This window comes from Glycine max, chromosome 13 (genome assembly GCF_000004515.6).
Source record: "Glycine max cultivar Williams 82 chromosome 13, Glycine_max_v4.0, whole genome shotgun sequence".
Classification (NCBI taxonomy): Eukaryota; Viridiplantae; Streptophyta; class Magnoliopsida; order Fabales; family Fabaceae; genus Glycine; species Glycine max.
The window spans coordinates 29,124,737-29,141,564 of record NC_038249.2 but is presented as its reverse complement, the minus strand read 5'-3'; the positions used below and the strand labels follow the sequence as shown (position 1 = coordinate 29,141,564).

General features: G+C 29.1%; 2 protein-coding genes across 2 annotated transcripts; one reads left to right on the top strand and one right to left on the bottom strand.

Moving 5' to 3' along the window:
* The first annotated feature begins 2,260 nt into the window (after window positions 1-2,260).
* On the top strand, window positions 2,261-6,646 carry LOC100793427 (serine carboxypeptidase-like 31). Its single transcript, XM_003542723.5, has 10 exons — window positions 2,261-2,649; window positions 3,063-3,170; window positions 3,502-3,597; window positions 3,753-3,845; window positions 3,947-4,029; window positions 4,643-4,930; window positions 5,344-5,474; window positions 5,611-5,706; window positions 5,820-5,925; window positions 6,345-6,646. Exons 1-10 carry the CDS (start codon window positions 2,316-2,318, stop codon window positions 6,489-6,491), a joined length of 1,482 nt encoding a protein of 493 aa, XP_003542771.1. The 5' UTR covers window positions 2,261-2,315; the 3' UTR covers window positions 6,492-6,646.
* Window positions 6,647-7,386: 740 nt separating this feature from the next.
* Window positions 7,387-15,572, bottom strand: TPS17 (terpene synthase 17). Its single transcript, XM_041008202.1, has 12 exons — window positions 14,555-15,572; window positions 14,093-14,285; window positions 13,755-13,975; window positions 13,026-13,149; window positions 12,395-12,513; window positions 10,161-10,387; window positions 9,866-9,984; window positions 9,667-9,765; window positions 9,340-9,555; window positions 8,919-9,051; window positions 8,569-8,814; window positions 7,387-8,079 (listed from the first exon to the last, which is right to left on the bottom strand). The coding sequence occupies exons 1-12, from the start codon at window positions 14,865-14,867 to the stop codon at window positions 7,579-7,581; spliced, it is 2,511 nt and encodes an 836-aa protein (XP_040864136.1). The 5' UTR covers window positions 14,868-15,572; the 3' UTR covers window positions 7,387-7,578.
* Window positions 15,573-16,828: the final 1,256 nt, after the last annotated feature.

The following is a 16,828-nucleotide window of genomic DNA, read 5'->3' as shown; positions in this document are numbered from 1 at the left end:
AGATTGAGCATTCACATATTTTAATCATTGAGTCAAAACGTTTGGACCAAGTAAGAAAATGTAATAATTTAGTTTGTACGTTTTGGAAAATGAAATGTTCCATCAGTTTTGGAATTGAGAAACCAAATATTGAATGACTACTAATGGGTGATAATGACCAATAATGAGTAATAATGACTACTAAATGCATTCTTGATGATAGAATGTCAATATATAACACATGTATTTGGTCTCCGAGTTCACCTCTTCTAATTTCTTCTGATACACCATCTATAGAGAGAGTGAGAATGTGACAGAACCAAAGCAAGACAATTCTTTCATGACAATGGTTGGAAGTATATTTTGATTTTTGTTTTTCTGTATTTTATTAATGACATATGTTTCATTTTGTAATTTGTAACATTACATACTAAATTTTTTAGTCTAACATAGTATTAGTACATAACACACTTACAATGCATACTCTGTCAATTTTGATAAATAAATGTGATATAAATTATTTTCACAAAAAAACATATGATTTGATCTTTATGAACATTTTTTTCTTAACGCTTATTAAAAATATTGTTAGAAACTTTTGGTAACATTTAAAAAATATTATCATATATGAATATATGCAACAAAAATATTTTTGCGATATTTTATCAAATGTTATACATAATCTATATTATTAATAGTTTTAACAACAAAGACTATACATAACATTTGATCAAATATCGTAAAAATATATTAATAATATTTATTTATATTTTACAATATTTTCTAAATGTTGTAAAAAAAATTTAGTAATATTTTTAATAAATATTAGATAAAAAAATATTACTAAAGATTGCACGTGTTTGCGGTGAACAACTAATACTACTAATTAGTAATTACAGCATTTCTTATACAAGGAAGAACTAGAACTAATTACGGTCAAATTCCAACCAATTACAAATAGATTCTCCTTTGCTCATGTCGATCATGCTTGTCCATTCTTATTTGCTATTCTTACATCATGGAATCATTTTGGAAAGCAATAAAAGTAAATATATTTTGGAAACCATTTGATGGATTGATTACGGAATAAAAATAAGAATAAAACTAAGAAGGAAAGATGAATTATGCTATCGGATACAAATACTATAATCTAATTAATGAGGTATATGATTTTGAAATTTTCTCCACGAAGCTCCTTTGTTCCTTTTATTCTCTTGGTCATGTGGCAATTTTTTGGTTCCAATATTTTGATATATGTTTTTCAATTTGGCTGTTTGAAAAAAACCACTTGATATATGTAATAACAAAAGTATACGTCCTTCCTAAAAAAAGTATATATCCATTGGTTATTAAATTTTCTTTTGCTGAAACTGTTCTACTGTATTTGTACCAAAGAAAAAGCGAAACCTATTAATTCCAATATATGACATACTATCGAATCTATTTGGATGGATAAGAACAAACAATCATATCATTTTTTTTTTACGATCAATCATATCATTTAATATATATGATATGAAATATAATTGTTTTACTTCTAAACTTTATTTTAAGACAGAAGTGACACTTTTTTTATTAATAACCGATGAAAAATTAGAAGGAAAGACTGAAATATACATTTTAAAAAATACAACAAATATTCTGATATCTATACGTTTTTAAAGTTTAAAGGCCAACCAACACACATATCACATATGACAAATTTGACTTTTCCATTTTTTTATTTGAACAGTAATTCAATCTAAAGTGTAACTATAATAATACTGTATATCTATCAAACCGAACGAATTGGAGTGTTAATAAACCTGATCTCTTTAAGTAAGATATCAGGTTTAAGTCTTCTGAATGAAAATAAATATAATTAAAATAAGAGATTTTATTAAAAAAAAATCAATTAAATTTTTCGATACGAAAGATTAGTCATTAATAAAATTATATAGATACTTCATAATAATATCATGAGTATCAAATAAAAATAAATTTATTCATGTATGAACATGATATTCATGTTCAACCACCCATATTATCACAATTGGTTGTTCCACTCACTCTTGTTCCATACATGAATATGATCTCGAAGCTACCTAAAATCCATGAAAAACGTCACATAGCATCTTGAGGCAAAAAGGAGAAGAGAGATAAAGATGTGTTGCCAGGTAGGGTGCTCTCATCCTATCTACTTTTTTTCCCCAAAATTTTCTACCCATCATGAGGCATAGTGGAACCAAGTAATTAGTATCCTCCTTTATCACTCATTATAAATAGATATGTAACTCTCTTTGTCCTCCAACCAATTTTCCAATCAAAAGTGGAAAATCTCTCAGTCTCTTATAGTGATGAGTTTCCATAATATTATGGATAACATTGTATTAAAGATGACTAGTTTATACACCTTGGTTCTCCTACTTTTTCTTTTTCTATCTTATAGACCTGCTCTTTCATTTTCTTCTAGACATAGGCAATATTGGGGTGGTGGTGGGAGGATATTGAGCTCTGGTGAGCATAATGGTGATCTTGTGACTAATTTGCCTGGTCAGCCTAGGGTGAATTTCCAGCACTATGCTGGATATGTCACAGTCAATGAAACCAATGGAAGAGCACTCTTTTACTGGTTCTATGAGGCTATCACCCAGCCAAAAGAGAAACCATTGGTGCTTTGGCTTAATGGAGGTAAAAAAGCAGATACTAATTAATGTGTCTTTGCTTTAATTTGATGTGAGGAATTTTAACATTCGAACTTTGGAATTGGAGATAATTGTGATAACAAAATTTGAGTGAATAGTGTGCATGGAAACAGATTTATGATGAAACATGTCATAAGATCATTCTATATAACTATATGTCACATCTTTTGTTAGGGTGGCTGTGACATTTCACTTGAGTCATTCGAATGTTTAAGGAGAAAGCCATGTCCTTATCAACAATTATAATAAGTAATTAATAACCTCTAGATTTTCATTTTCTTTTAATTTTTCTTAGGTGGCAGCTAATCATAGAGGGTTTACAACACTTGTGATTTCATTTGCTGTTTGTTAAGTTGTTTATGTTCTCTGCTAAGGTGACAACATGATTTTATGTTACAGGTCCTGGGTGCTCTTCTGTGGGATATGGAGCAACACAGGAGATTGGTCCATTTTTAGTGGACACTGATGGCCAAGGCCTCAAATTTAATAACTTCTCTTGGAACAAAGGTATGATGATGATGACCACTAGTACTATATACACACTTTCTGCCACAAGCTCACTTTTCTTTTCTTGCCATAATGTATAAAATTCTGATGGTGAACCACAACTAGTGCTCCATTATTGGTCCCCACAAAATAATTATTAACTGTGATGTGTTATTCATGTAACAACTCTAACAATAGTTTATATAACACTTTCTGTCTTTTTATGTTACATCATTTATCACATCTTATACGCTTCTTTCTTTAAATTCTCTTTTAGTTTAAAATGTTATATAAATAACATTTCTCTTACTAATTGGTGTGCTATGAAATCATGATATTTGTGATGTTTCAGAAGCCAACATGTTATTCCTGGAATCTCCTGTTGGAGTTGGCTTTTCATACTCAAATACAAGCAGTGACTATGACCAATTGGGAGATGAATTGACAGGTCATTACTTAATCTTAATGTTGCTGCTGCATAATGAGCAGCAACCACTACGCCATTTTCTTTAATGTGGGTTGCATTTTCTATTATTTGAAGCTTATGGAAAGCAGATCTAGCTCTGACAAGTTCAATTGCGCTCCTTCTATTATTTGTGACAGCTAATGATGCTTACTCTTTTCTTCACAATTGGTTTCAAAAGTTTCCATCATATCGAGGGAGGACATTTTACATAGCAGGGGAGAGCTATGCAGGTATTGAAATAATTGAAATTTGAAATACCTTTTTCTTCATAAGTAATTTTTTGTCAATTATTCTAATTAAATTAATCATTAATACAACTATTTATTTTCAGGAAAGTATGTTCCAGAGCTGGCTGAACTCATCCATGATAGGAACAAGGACCCCTCCCTCTATATTGATCTCAAGGGTATTCTGGTATGGTCCTACACAATTTAAAAATCAATACAAAGTGCTTAATTAAAAACATGACATAACGAATCTTTCTTTACTAAGAATATTTCCCATCTAGCCTAGCTAGCATTTCTATATTTTAGTTCAACAATAGGATTTGCAAATAGACCTCTTATCCACATCATGTTCCACTATCAATAGCTGTGATATTTGTAAAGTTAATTCTTTACTTGTCATCACTATAATTTAAAGTTTCCATTGTGATACTTTATGGATTGAACCCTCCTCATTGACCTCTCTTATCATCACCATTTTCACAGTTTTAGCTTTTTATAAGAGTGCAATTCCGAATTGAACATGTCACCTGGAATCACACTTCAATTTATTTTCTTCGAAAAAAAATTCTAATATGACAATCAAGTCGCAAGTCAAATTTTTGGTTTAATCTGGTCTATGGTTAAAACAGATCTAAGCCGGCCAGTACATATTTTTAGAACAAATCTGTTTTGAAAATTAATTTGTAAAAGTGACTCAAACGGATCAATCAACCATATCAAATTAGTAGGATGCAAATAATTAGTTACAAAAATATGAAGGACAAATTAAGTATTATTATTATTATTTAATTATTTTGCAGTTGGGTAACCCTGAAACATCTGATGCTGAGGACTGGATGGGTCTGGTTGATTATGCTTGGAGCCATGCTGTGATATCTGATGAAACTCATCAAACAATCAAAACAAGTTGTGACTTTAACAGTACTGATCCATGGCACAATGAAGATTGTAGCCAAGCTGTGGATGAAGTTCTCAAACAATACAATGAAATTGATATCTACAGTCTCTACACCTCTGTCTGCTTTGCCAGTACAGCAAGTTCTAACGATCAATCCATGCAAACTTCCACGAAGCGTTCATCTAAAATGGTGCGTGAAGAAAAGTTGTTATCCATAGAACATAGATGTGATGTGATGTTGGATAAATAATTTAAATAAGTGTTTTATACAATAAAAGCTAATCAATTTATTTTGATAAGTTTGACTATATATGAAGTTTTTTTTATATAAATTGAAAAGCTAATGAATTAATAAGATAATAAGTTCTTTTTATAATACCTATAAGATATAAGTTTCAAATACTCGTACTTTTAATGTTTATTTATTTGACATAAAAAATACCTATATTGCAATATAATTTATCATTGAGAGGCTGATACATATATATATTTTTATTATTGAGAGTAATTTGAAACCATTTAAACAAAACTTGTTTGATGGCAAATTGATTTGAGAGGATTTGACTGTTCTGTCACACTTACCTATTTAATTTGGTTGACTAGATGCCAAGAATGTTGGGTGGCTATGATCCATGCCTTGATGGCTATGCTAAAGCATTTTATAATAAACCAGATGTTCAGAAGGCTCTTCATGCCAGCGATGGTCACAATCTAAAGAAATGGAGCATTTGCAAGTAACATTTTACCCTTTCATAACTTTAAAAATGCACTAATCCAAAAACATATATTATTTGATTTATAATATTATATTTTCTGTCTTAAGTTATCTTTTGCTAAATAATTTATAATTTAATTATTAATTAAATGCAGCGACAAGATATTCAATGACTGGGCCGATTCAAAGCCATCTGTTATTCCAATTTACAAGAAGCTTATTTCAGCAGGACTTAGAATTTGGGTTTATAGGTAAATATATATATATATATATATATCAACCTTAATATTCATGGAATAGCTGCTGCATTTTCTTGTAGCTTATTTTCATCATTTAATTGCATGTGTTGTTGAAATGTTTTCAGTGGAGATACAGATGGTAGAGTACCAGTGCTTTCCACAAGGTACAGCTTAAGCTCTCTTGCGTTGCCTATCACTAAATCATGGAGGCCATGGTATCATGACAATGAGGTAATTAATTAAGAGACTATGGAAGCAAATTCGCTTAATACTTTTACAGAAAAATCTAGTTCCTTATGTAAAAGTAGCACGTTATTAAATAGAATCAGACACATGCTTCACCAGAAGGTACCAACTACTTTATTGATAAAAATATTCAGTGGAGGAACAATATCTAACTAGTAATAATTGGTTAAGAAATTTCGAAGAGTGGTTAGTAAGTAATCACTCATTTAGTTAGTTGCCTAATTAATTACGTAATTAGTTATTTTTAATATTCAAACGAAGATAGTTTTGGTAGAACTTTTTTTTGGTATATTTATCGATGTCATTAAAGTTCCTAACCATTATATATATTGAAAGAGGATGGCCTTAGCATCAAGCCTTTTATTTTATTTAGGTTTTAATGTTCTATGATCTCATTGGAACAGGTTAGTGGGTGGTTTGAAGAATATAAAGGGCTTACATTTGCAACGTTTCGAGGAGCTGGGCATGCAGTTCCCTGTTTTAAACCAAGCAACTCACTTGCGTTCTTCTCCTCCTTTCTCAATGGAGAATCACCACCTTCTACAAAATAAGAAATCTGTATAATCATATTGGGTGCTCTTTGTGTGACCCCCATATGAAGATTTTGCTCTTACATTAGCAATAGCTAATAGTCCATGTTGTCAAAATGAGAAGCAACCCTATGCAAATGTAATGAATAAAAGAGTTCTGCTCCCTATTCACCAAAGCAAAATGAGAAGATAGTTTCTATATACCACTTCAAGTACATTAAACAAAATTATAAAAAAAAGTGCATTAAAAAAAATCCAGTAGAAAAATATTTATCTTTGAATGCGATTTTCCTTTTTTTTTTTGGGTTCTTATTTATAAGAAATATACAGTACTAATTTCAAGTGTATTTATTGTTAAACTTTCCTTTTATTCCTAATTAATTATGAGATCTATTAATAATAACAATCATTTTCATGAAATTGAGTGTATTATTGAACTATTAATAAAACAAAATATACTTATTGGTTTAAAAAAATATATTTTGAAAAATATTCCTTTCTTAAACAATTTAATATCATGGATAGTCTTAAAATAAAATTAAAATTTATAATAAATTAATCTATTCAAATATTTTTATTGATCTTGATAAATTAATTATTTTTTATTTATATATAAATTATGGGAAGTATTAAAAATAATGTTTTAGTTATTGACAACTTTTTGTCTACATTACTAAAATTAATAGGCAATATTTTAATTTTTGGCATTGAATGCAGAGAGAGATTTGTTTCTTATATAGGATCAGAGATGCTAATTAATTTTGTGAGCATTATTCCATTGAACGATTATACAATTGTTCCTAAAATTAGTGAAATACTTCACCGTACTATATAAGATACTTATGAATAGCCTAAACCTATTTTACAAAATATATCTCTGATAACAAGAACTATTAATCATCGAAGACAAAAAAGCTATTGATTACTAGATATATGATATATATACAATAATTCTTCAACAATTTATACAACATTATTTTATGTATCTATTTCTTTCTATGATAACATTTATTATATTTTAAGTTTTTTTCTTTTTTGTTATAAGATTTGTACTACATGATGTTATTGTACAAATATAATTTCTCTAATTACCAGCACTTTGTTCAGCTTAGATAAAGCCCGGTATTAAGGCTTTCGGATTGAAGGATATTATCCCATATCCATTTCTTAAAGCAGGTGGAGAAATTACTTGATGCACACAAAAGCTTCTATTGTGTTTAAAGGACCAATTGAACCGTGGCCTCTGAATACTTTTATCTTTCATTTTTGGCATTGAACGCAGCTGAGAGAGATCAATCTTGGTGGTCTTTGTGTTTCTCCGTAGAGGAAGATAAATTGCTTTATTAATATCCTCAAGCAGTTGTGTGTTAGAGTCAAATGCATTTCTAGAGTTGTAAAACAGATGAAAAACTTTCAAGCATGTCAGATGCAGCAGCTTGCAAGGCTTGGGCAAATCACTTTGACCATTAACTAGAACATGCTGAATGAACTCTTTCGTCCTTTCATCTATGATCTCTCTCCCCAAAGCAATTGAATCTTCCATCCCAAAATTTGGGTTCTTCATCAAATTGAGCCCAAGAAAATTCCACTTTCCCTCTTCAGTTTCCCTCTGTTATATACACATAAAATGGGACTCATGTCAGGATTTTTTTTAATATATGGCAACTGATTAGCTACTTCTTCTTTATTATTAGGGTTAAATATATTTGTAGATCTTCATGTTTTAGTTTCTTAAATTTAAATTTATTTTTTTATTTCTTTAAATTTTTAAAATACTTTTTTATTCCCAATCTATATACGTGTCATATAGGAAATGTTGAATTTGTAATTTTGTAACATTCTTTTATTACTAAAATTTGATTTTTAAATTACAAAATTAAAAGTCTGACAATAAAAAATTATCAAAAATTATGAATTTTTTATTTCATGCTCACTACTGACATTTATATGGTGGGACGAAGGACTAAAAAAAAATTTATGAAATTTGAGGGAATCGGACTAAAACATTAAACTTTAATTTGGGAGACTAAAAAATTATACCCATAATTTGAGAGATTAAAATTATATTGAAATCTTACTATTATCATTACTTAAGTACCTTGTAGGTCTGTATATCATTTAATAGACGACATATAACCATTAGTAGTTTAGTGATGGGTTCATATTGAGCCGGCCTGAGATTCTCGTATGACAAGCTGGGATTCAAAAAACATGAAGCTGGAAGAATCATGGTGTGTATGGCAATAGAGATCATCCCATTCTTCAGGTAGTCATCAATTGATGGTGCCTCTCCCTTTTTGTTCCACTTTGCTTCCGTTAGCCACGAAAGGAAAGTTTCATACCACTTAACAAAAGTAATAACACTCCAGTGTTAATTATGAATGATTAATAATTGGTTAAGAATTAAGATTAATTATATACTAAACATATTGAAGTTAGAAAGCTTACTAGATCTTGTAGACTACTTTGTATATCATGAATCCCTCCTTGTTCGACATATTTTCCAGAAGCTTCACTCACGAGATTATCAAGAGCTTCAAATATGACTTTGCCGTGGCTACTTAAGCCCTTAGAATCCCACCTGTCACACACACACACACACATATATAAAAGGTTAAAAATTAATGTGCATGTTCTAAAATAATTTTATATACTTTTTCATGTATAATTAATAGTGTCTCAAAATTATAAATTGAAGTAAAAAAATCACATTGATAATGAACTCAACACATATATAACTTTCTTATTTAGATTAATATAAGTAAAAACAATTATTTTAAAATTTATTTTAGATTTCACTTTTCCTTGACTTGATAACTCCGTAACAAGTTTAAAGAGAAGGAAAATGCATGGTAACAATTATGTATACCTTCTAACTGCATTCATGAAATCGTTCAACTCCTTGAATGATCCTTCTGCGTCAAAGAAATCATCCGCAACTGTGATCATTACAGCACTCTTTGCCACTAACATTCGTACGTAAGTGTCATTTGGATAGGTAGTGGCAGCAGCTATAGCATAGTAACAATATGTGGTCTTCTCTCTTCCAAATCCCATATTCGTTAGACCGCAATTTTGGGCCCACCTGTTACAATGATCGTAACTTAATTTGTGATGAGACATGAGTTATAACAAGCTACGCTATGTTATTCTTAAATACGTTCACCAAAAAAATTCTAAAATTAATAAATCAGACCTCATCAATTCTTTTAATTCACTTTTGAAAATTGATTGCTTAAACTCGTAATTTTGCATGGCAAGTTGAAGGAGATCAACGTTGTGAAAGTGTGAAATCCTACACCAGAGAGTTGTCAAATGAGTACTGTGGTCATGTGAAATTAATGCTAAGCAACTTTTTTTTAAAAGGAAACAACTTACATACGAATTAAACGTACCTAACATGCGAGGTCTTTCCTTTCCATAGGAAATTGACTTCTTCATTTTCTTCTATCCAGATCCTATGATCCAAATGATCCATGTGAGCCAGCCACGGAATATTCAATTCACGTTGAACCTGTTTAATTTGACCAATTGAACAATAAATGTTTTAAGGTGGAACTATTTCAATATTGGACGAGGATAATCTTTGCATAATTAAATTAATATAAATTTGTTTAAAATGAAACTTCAATGATGATGCGACAGTCTTTGCATGCATGATGGTCAATATTATATAGATATTAGCCATACCATTTGCTGGAATTGGGACAATTTCCTCTGCGTTTCACCGTTTTTAGTTAGCAAGCTTCTCTTTAGTAGATCCCTCGTGAAAGATTTGACATCCTCAAGTTCATTTTCCCCACAGAAAATAAGGTTTGAGGCTCTGTACATTGAAAGCATTGTAGTTGAAAAGTGTTCGGGTTCCTTTTCAACTCGTGTTCTAATCTCTTCATCATCAAGAAACCAACGAAACAGTACTGCATATTGCATTAATCGGGGAACTTTAATGAGTAAATTTTTTATATGGCAGCGTGGAACAGTCAGAGTCAGGTATTTGGTGCAAAATCAAGTTTCTACGTATGAGGGTTAATTGAGTAAATAATAGAAGTATTATTGTGGGAATTTTCTATGGATGCTAATTCAATTATTGTCAACTGTTTACTGTGGGCATCTTCTATTGGTGTACGAGAAACAATTTGCTCATGGTTTTGCTAAGTAGTTGTATAGCACTGTAGGCATGGTATTGGCAGGTTGCATATGCCTCATAGGTGTTGTGTACGGATTACAATGGATAGAATCTGAATATTATAACACCCATCTTTGTCTATGCTTGCATTAAAAAAATACTCATACCCGATCCTAAGCACATGCAGGTAAGAATTTTAATCTCTATATCTTTTTATCTGTTGAGTACTTTTATATAAAATCAATAAATTAATAAAACAATATATTAATTAAAATAATTATTACAAGTAAATAAAAAAATTACTCTTAAATCACCCAAATATAACATTAAAATTAAATAAACATAAATTTGAGTCATTCAAACATAAGTCAAACATAAGTCAGAACCAAACAACATTATACACTTAATCATCTAACACAAAATAAAGAATTACGCATTCACTCACTTGTAACAAAATAAAGAAAAATTTTATCAAATAAAATATGAAGTCTAATAAATTTGAAGCTGTAAAAATATATTAAATGAACATTTTGCTTCTACCAATGTTATACATTCATTTATTAAATTATTAACTTAATGAATAAATAATTAGTTGAATTCGATAAAAAAAAATATTCGCACATTAAACAAACTAAAAAACTAGCCAGACCTTTGTAGACTTTATGGAGTAGTTAGTCAGATAAACATCCACATAATTTCAAGACATAATTAATCCCACCCCAAATGAGAGTATTTGCAAGGATATAATATCCGTACTTGCATTTGTTCCTATATTAAATTAAATTTCGTGGGTAAGTATTTATCTCGAATTCATTCTAAATAATCAAATAATTACCTTACTTATTTGCAAATATTGTGTGAGTATTCATAAAATTTGGATATACATTATTTTAAAATATTGTTTAGATTGATAGATATTATATGTAAATCATGAATTTATTTTCTGTTTAAAACTTAGGATGTTAAGTTAATAAATAAAGGTTATTGAGATGAAAAGAATCATCAAGTTAAAGAGGAGATCATCATCCTAATTGCGAGAGAAGAGGGAGGGGGTGGTCATGTGAAAGGAGGGTTTTTCAAGTTTTCCCAAGAAATACTTGTAATGATGATGTGGATGTAAGAACAAGTGTTAAAAGATGCTGAATTAAGTTAAATAAACTAGTGCCGTAGATGTATGAAAGGCCAAAAAAATCACATTAAATGAATTTATGAGGAAGTGTATGTTTTTTCCCAACAATCTTTGTTTTTGTTTTTTTACATAGACCAAGAAAACTAATAAATAAATGAAAAAAGTATAATACTATTAAAAAAAATCTTATAATGATAAATTCATTTATAAATTTTGCTATCTCTATCATTAATATTATTAGAGATATAAATAAAAAAAAAATTAATATTATATTAAAAAATCAAAATGAAACTTATTTTAGAACATATTTTTCCTCCTAACACGATATTTATTGTGAGATAAAGGTATATTGAATTTTTATAGGTACTAAAGTCAAATTTCTAGATATTTTGAGAGCAAGAAAAAGATATTAACATGGTCATGGTGAATTGTAATTACATGATTATAAAACTTTTTATACTAACAAAGTGTATATATAATCTTTTTTCTCTCTCTATATATGTATACCAGTGTCTTTTAATACTCCTAACAATAAGTGTAATATATTCTTACAATATACTTGTTGCTTATAAATAGGATTAGAGACTACATGACTAGATTGTTTCTAAAAGCAAGCTAGCAATATGTGTGTGTAAAATATACTGTAGTTAATTGCAACGGATGCCATACATGATGGTGATACGATGTATCCATGCATCCTTAGGAGATGAAATGCCAAGGAGTCTTTGTGAATAAAAAAAAAAAAAAAAATGGTAGGTTTTACCCATGATTCTTGCTCCACATAGTTCCTGTATGTTTCGGGCGAAAATGAAGATAACAGGATAATTAGGCTGACGGTAATATATACACGAACAATATATATATATATATATATATATATATATATATATATATATATATATATATATATATATATATATATATATATATATATATATATATATATATATATATATATATATATATATATATATATTGATCACTAGATTAAATGTATTAATTTATTGTTATTTTTTTTATCGGTGATTAATTTATTGTTAATAATCATGTATCGTAGTAAGAACAAAATTTAGTTCATGTTTTTAAATTGTTGTCATAAGTTTTTGATTTCTAGCATGTAATTGCCTCCATCATGAATGAATACTATTTAAAAACTTATGATTTGAACTTTTTAAAAAATGTCGTTTACAACATCTAGAACTTTGTCTAGAGATTGCTATTTTCCTTTGTCATTATATCATGCAAAATAGTCAAGTCTGCCTTAATTATAGACATATTTCCCCCTATTTACGACCTTTACCTGTAGACCTTGGCCAAAATTTCATCAATCTCTTCAACGAAGTGCTCAGCCAACCCTAGCCTTTGTAATTTGTTTACCATGCAAAGCTTTATAAGTTCCTCGTCCATGGGGTACGTTTGTGGAACTGTAGAAACCAATGTTAAAGATTTTAAAAAAAGAAAATCAAACAAACATTATCAAGCTAATACTCCCTTCGGCTTAATTATAAGATTATTTTTAAAAAGTTGTTTATTCTTTTTTATTTTTAATTTCTAGTTCATTAATTTATTTTCTATATATTCTTATTTAATTATTTACTCTTCAAACATTAATAAAATAAATAAATAAGTGGATAAATAGGAAGAAAAGAAAAAGATAATTTTGAAATCATAATACAAATAATTGATAAATTTAATGCGATAATTATTTTTTTTAAAAAAAGTGAATTATTTAAAAAAAATCTTATAATCAGGGATAAATATAATATGTACTCTAAAGACTGCAAAGTGTTTTGATTTGCTTATTAAGTGTTTACACCATAAGTCTACCCGCATGAAATTCAGTTTAATCAAAATTAGGTGCTACCACCAACAAGTTGGATTCGAAATTAGATTTTATCTAGTTATACAAAATATTAGGTTCAAATATTATGAATAAAAAAAAGTAATTAACATAAGAGATCTTATTGTAAAGCTGATTAGTTAGGTTTCTCAAAAAAATTAACCAATTAAAAAAAAAAAAGATTCAAACCTCCATCAGGACATCTTTGAATTAGAGACTGTAAATAGGCCAGACACTCAATCTTCCCAGTAGCCATGAAAGCTTTTGCAGTAGCAGAGGGTGATTGGAACACTGAACCATCATCACTGAGATTGCTACGTATATCTTCTTCACTTATTGTATATGTAGGTGGCAAAGCTTCAAGATATGATAACAGTGGTGGGAAGCAATGCTTCCCCACAAGTTCCTCCCTATTCATACCAATATAGTATAATTAGCAAGGTAATTTCTTATCATGAATCCAGGAATAGTCAAAGAGAAACTAGAACAAATTAAAATACTTGGAAGGAAAGATTCCATAAGTATACTTGTTAAGAAGATATTGTTGACGGTGAAAGATCCTTGACACAGACCCTGTCACTGCATCTGGGAACACAATTTCTAAACCAACACTCTCTGAAAGTTGAACCATGGCTGGAAAAACAATCCTAAACCAACGAGGACAATTGTTGTCGATATCCTTGAGCAGCTTTTCAATATTTGTTTCAATGAAGACCAAACCTGAGATTAAAAAACCAACAAAGATATGTAAGTAAAAAAAATGAGTCCAATTTTTTTTTTCTTATGAATAAAAGGAGAATTAACCCCCAAAGAGCACTAGAAGCCACGTTGAAAAGTGGTAAAAGATAAATCTGGCATGACATCACTAAAAATAGAAGATGTAACAAAATAAAAAATACATAATTAAACGGTCATCAATAGAATGAGTCCACTGAGTAGCAATGCAATACAACAATTTGGAAACCATGAAAGTTATTAATATATATAACCTGTGTCTATCATTAATGCACCGGTGTTCCACTTTTTGAGTGCAACAATGGAAGCTAGGGTTGCCGGAAGTGTTTCCAATGTGGGTTTTCCAAAGGCATCACACTCACCCCAAAACCCTTGTTGATTTTGGTTGTTGAGAAGCCAGTCCAAGCAGTTTTTGAACATGGGTTTGAAAGAATTGTGGGAATCAGGTATCATTGCTAACCATGCAGTATCATAAGCTGAGGGGCATATAGAAGTATAGGGATCAACATTTGATGAGAATATTTTCCCCTTAATCTTTTCAACGAGGGAGGATGAAGGAGACTCCATTTGTTTAAACTTAAAAAAAAAAAAGAACAGATCGACGTATTTGGAATATAGTTTTGTTTAACCTCAAATATGTGTGATATCAACGTCGAGTAAGCATGCTATATTATAATCTAGGTCATGACAGAATTCTATTCGTCAATATGCAGTATTTTTTTATTTTGTTGTGTGACTAGAAGACATGTGAAGCTTCTTATTTATTTAGCACTTAATTAATTTTCTTTTACCGGTTCTACCCATTTAAAAATGAAATAATACTTTCAGTTGGGATTCTTGAGTTCCCTAAGATTGATTTGATTTTTAAAATTTCAGGAACATAACAACACAACAGTAATTGTTCTATGTTAGGTTTGTAAAATGAGCATGGGACTAGACAAAATAAACAACGCGTGACAGAACAAAGGCGTCAATATTTGTCACTCGCGAGAAACACCAAACAAGGTCTTGTCCTGCGTAACAAAACGTCGAAAGACAAAAAAAAACTCCTTAAAATTTCGGCACGTCTTCTCCCTTTTCTCGACAACGTTGGCTCCCTTTTTTCATTGACATCAACGCTCTTCTTCTCCTATTTATCAAACTCTTTTTTTTTTTTTAATTTGTTTGATCTTCATGTTCTCGCGTCTCCACCAGAATCTGAAAGACATGGAAGCTTCATGCTCTTTTTATTTATTTATTTACTTATAAGTTGCGTTTGTTCGTGTTCTTGGCTTCTGGCATCTCCAAAATTCAAAAAGGCAGTGATGCTTCACTATTACTTGTTAACTTATATGACATTACGTAATTATATAATATAATATATAAAATATATATTTATATATATTACAATATTTATTATATATTTATAATATTATAAGATAGAATAATATATATTATATAACTATGAAATATTTTAAAAAATAATAATATGAATATATTATTTTATTTATATCTTTGATTGTTGATCAAATAATATATATGATAAACAATTGCCCTCTGTTACTCAAATGTATATCCTTATATATATATTTTAGAATAAAGTAAAGTGATAAATTCAGAATCCAAGAGATAGTACTTTAGTTCTTTGGAGTATATATATCTGATATTTTAAATTGATATTTCCTTAATTCATTATTGCATTAAATTGATATTTTAAATTGAGGTGACATTTTTTCATGATTTGTTACATGTTATTAAGTTGACCAAATTGTTGTAATAAACTACAAACTTAATCTAAAAAAAACACCAAAAAATATTAATTTAAGTGGCTAAAACAAAACTTTGATTAAACTTATGAAATGAAACCAAAAATTAGAATAGGGATAAAAATATTTCTATTCAAAGGTTTAGTAAAACGTGCACGTAACTTGGTCCGGTTGAAAGTTTGGTGAGGCCGTCATTGTCCACTCATATAATTCAATATAGAGGGTCCTTCAGTGGGGTATACGTCAATAAATAACCACGACACATCGATCCTTTACAAAGGTGTCTTTTTTGGAGTATCATATAATAAGGACGTTAGGTTACTTAGTGCTACGTCAATGTATTAACATTTATTTTCATCTTAATTATGAGATTAATCTTTAATTAAAGTTAATCATGTTATAAAAAAACTCATAATCAATTATAAAAAATATATTACGTGGAGATCAAACTAAATCTTTCTCACAAATTATATTTTGTCAACTGACCTATATTGATTAGGTATAAGAGTGTTTAAATACAAGGTTTTAAAATACTTAAAAGATATTACTTCTTCCATTTCATTATAATTATAATGTAAAAAAATTATCACAAAATAACTATTATTTTAATTTTTTAATGTAACATTAATTTTTTTTCTTTTTATATCTCTTATATATTAATAATGAACTACAAAATCTATAAAAATGAATTAATAATAATATAAAATTAATTTTCTAAATTATTATTCTTTTTTATTTTTAATTTTTAATCTGTATAAAATAACTTTAAACAACAATTATTTT

What these genes read in the sequence shown, in the direction of transcription:
- TPS17 (XM_041008202.1), bottom strand. Translation starts at nt 14,867, where the DNA reads ATGGAGTCTCCTTCATCCTCCCTCGTTGAAAAGATTAAGGGGAAAATA. An exon ending in GGAAAGACCTCGCATGTTAG is followed by an intron (nt 9,766 to 9,865) that starts GTACGTTTAATT and finishes TCTCTGGTGTAG; the next exon opens with GATTTCACACTTTCACAACG. An exon ending in AAAGTAGTCTACAAGATCTA is followed by an intron (nt 8,815 to 8,918) that starts GTAAGCTTTCTA and finishes ACTTTTGTTAAG; the next exon opens with TGGTATGAAACTTTCCTTTC.
- LOC100793427 (XM_003542723.5), top strand. Translation starts at nt 2,316, where the DNA reads ATGAGTTTCCATAATATTATGGATAACATTGTATTAAAGATGACTAGT. An exon ending in TTGATCTCAAGGGTATTCTG is followed by an intron (nt 4,030 to 4,642) that starts GTATGGTCCTAC and finishes ATTATTTTGCAG; the next exon opens with TTGGGTAACCCTGAAACATC. An exon ending in AAGAAATGGAGCATTTGCAA is followed by an intron (nt 5,475 to 5,610) that starts GTAACATTTTAC and finishes AATTAAATGCAG; the next exon opens with CGACAAGATATTCAATGACT.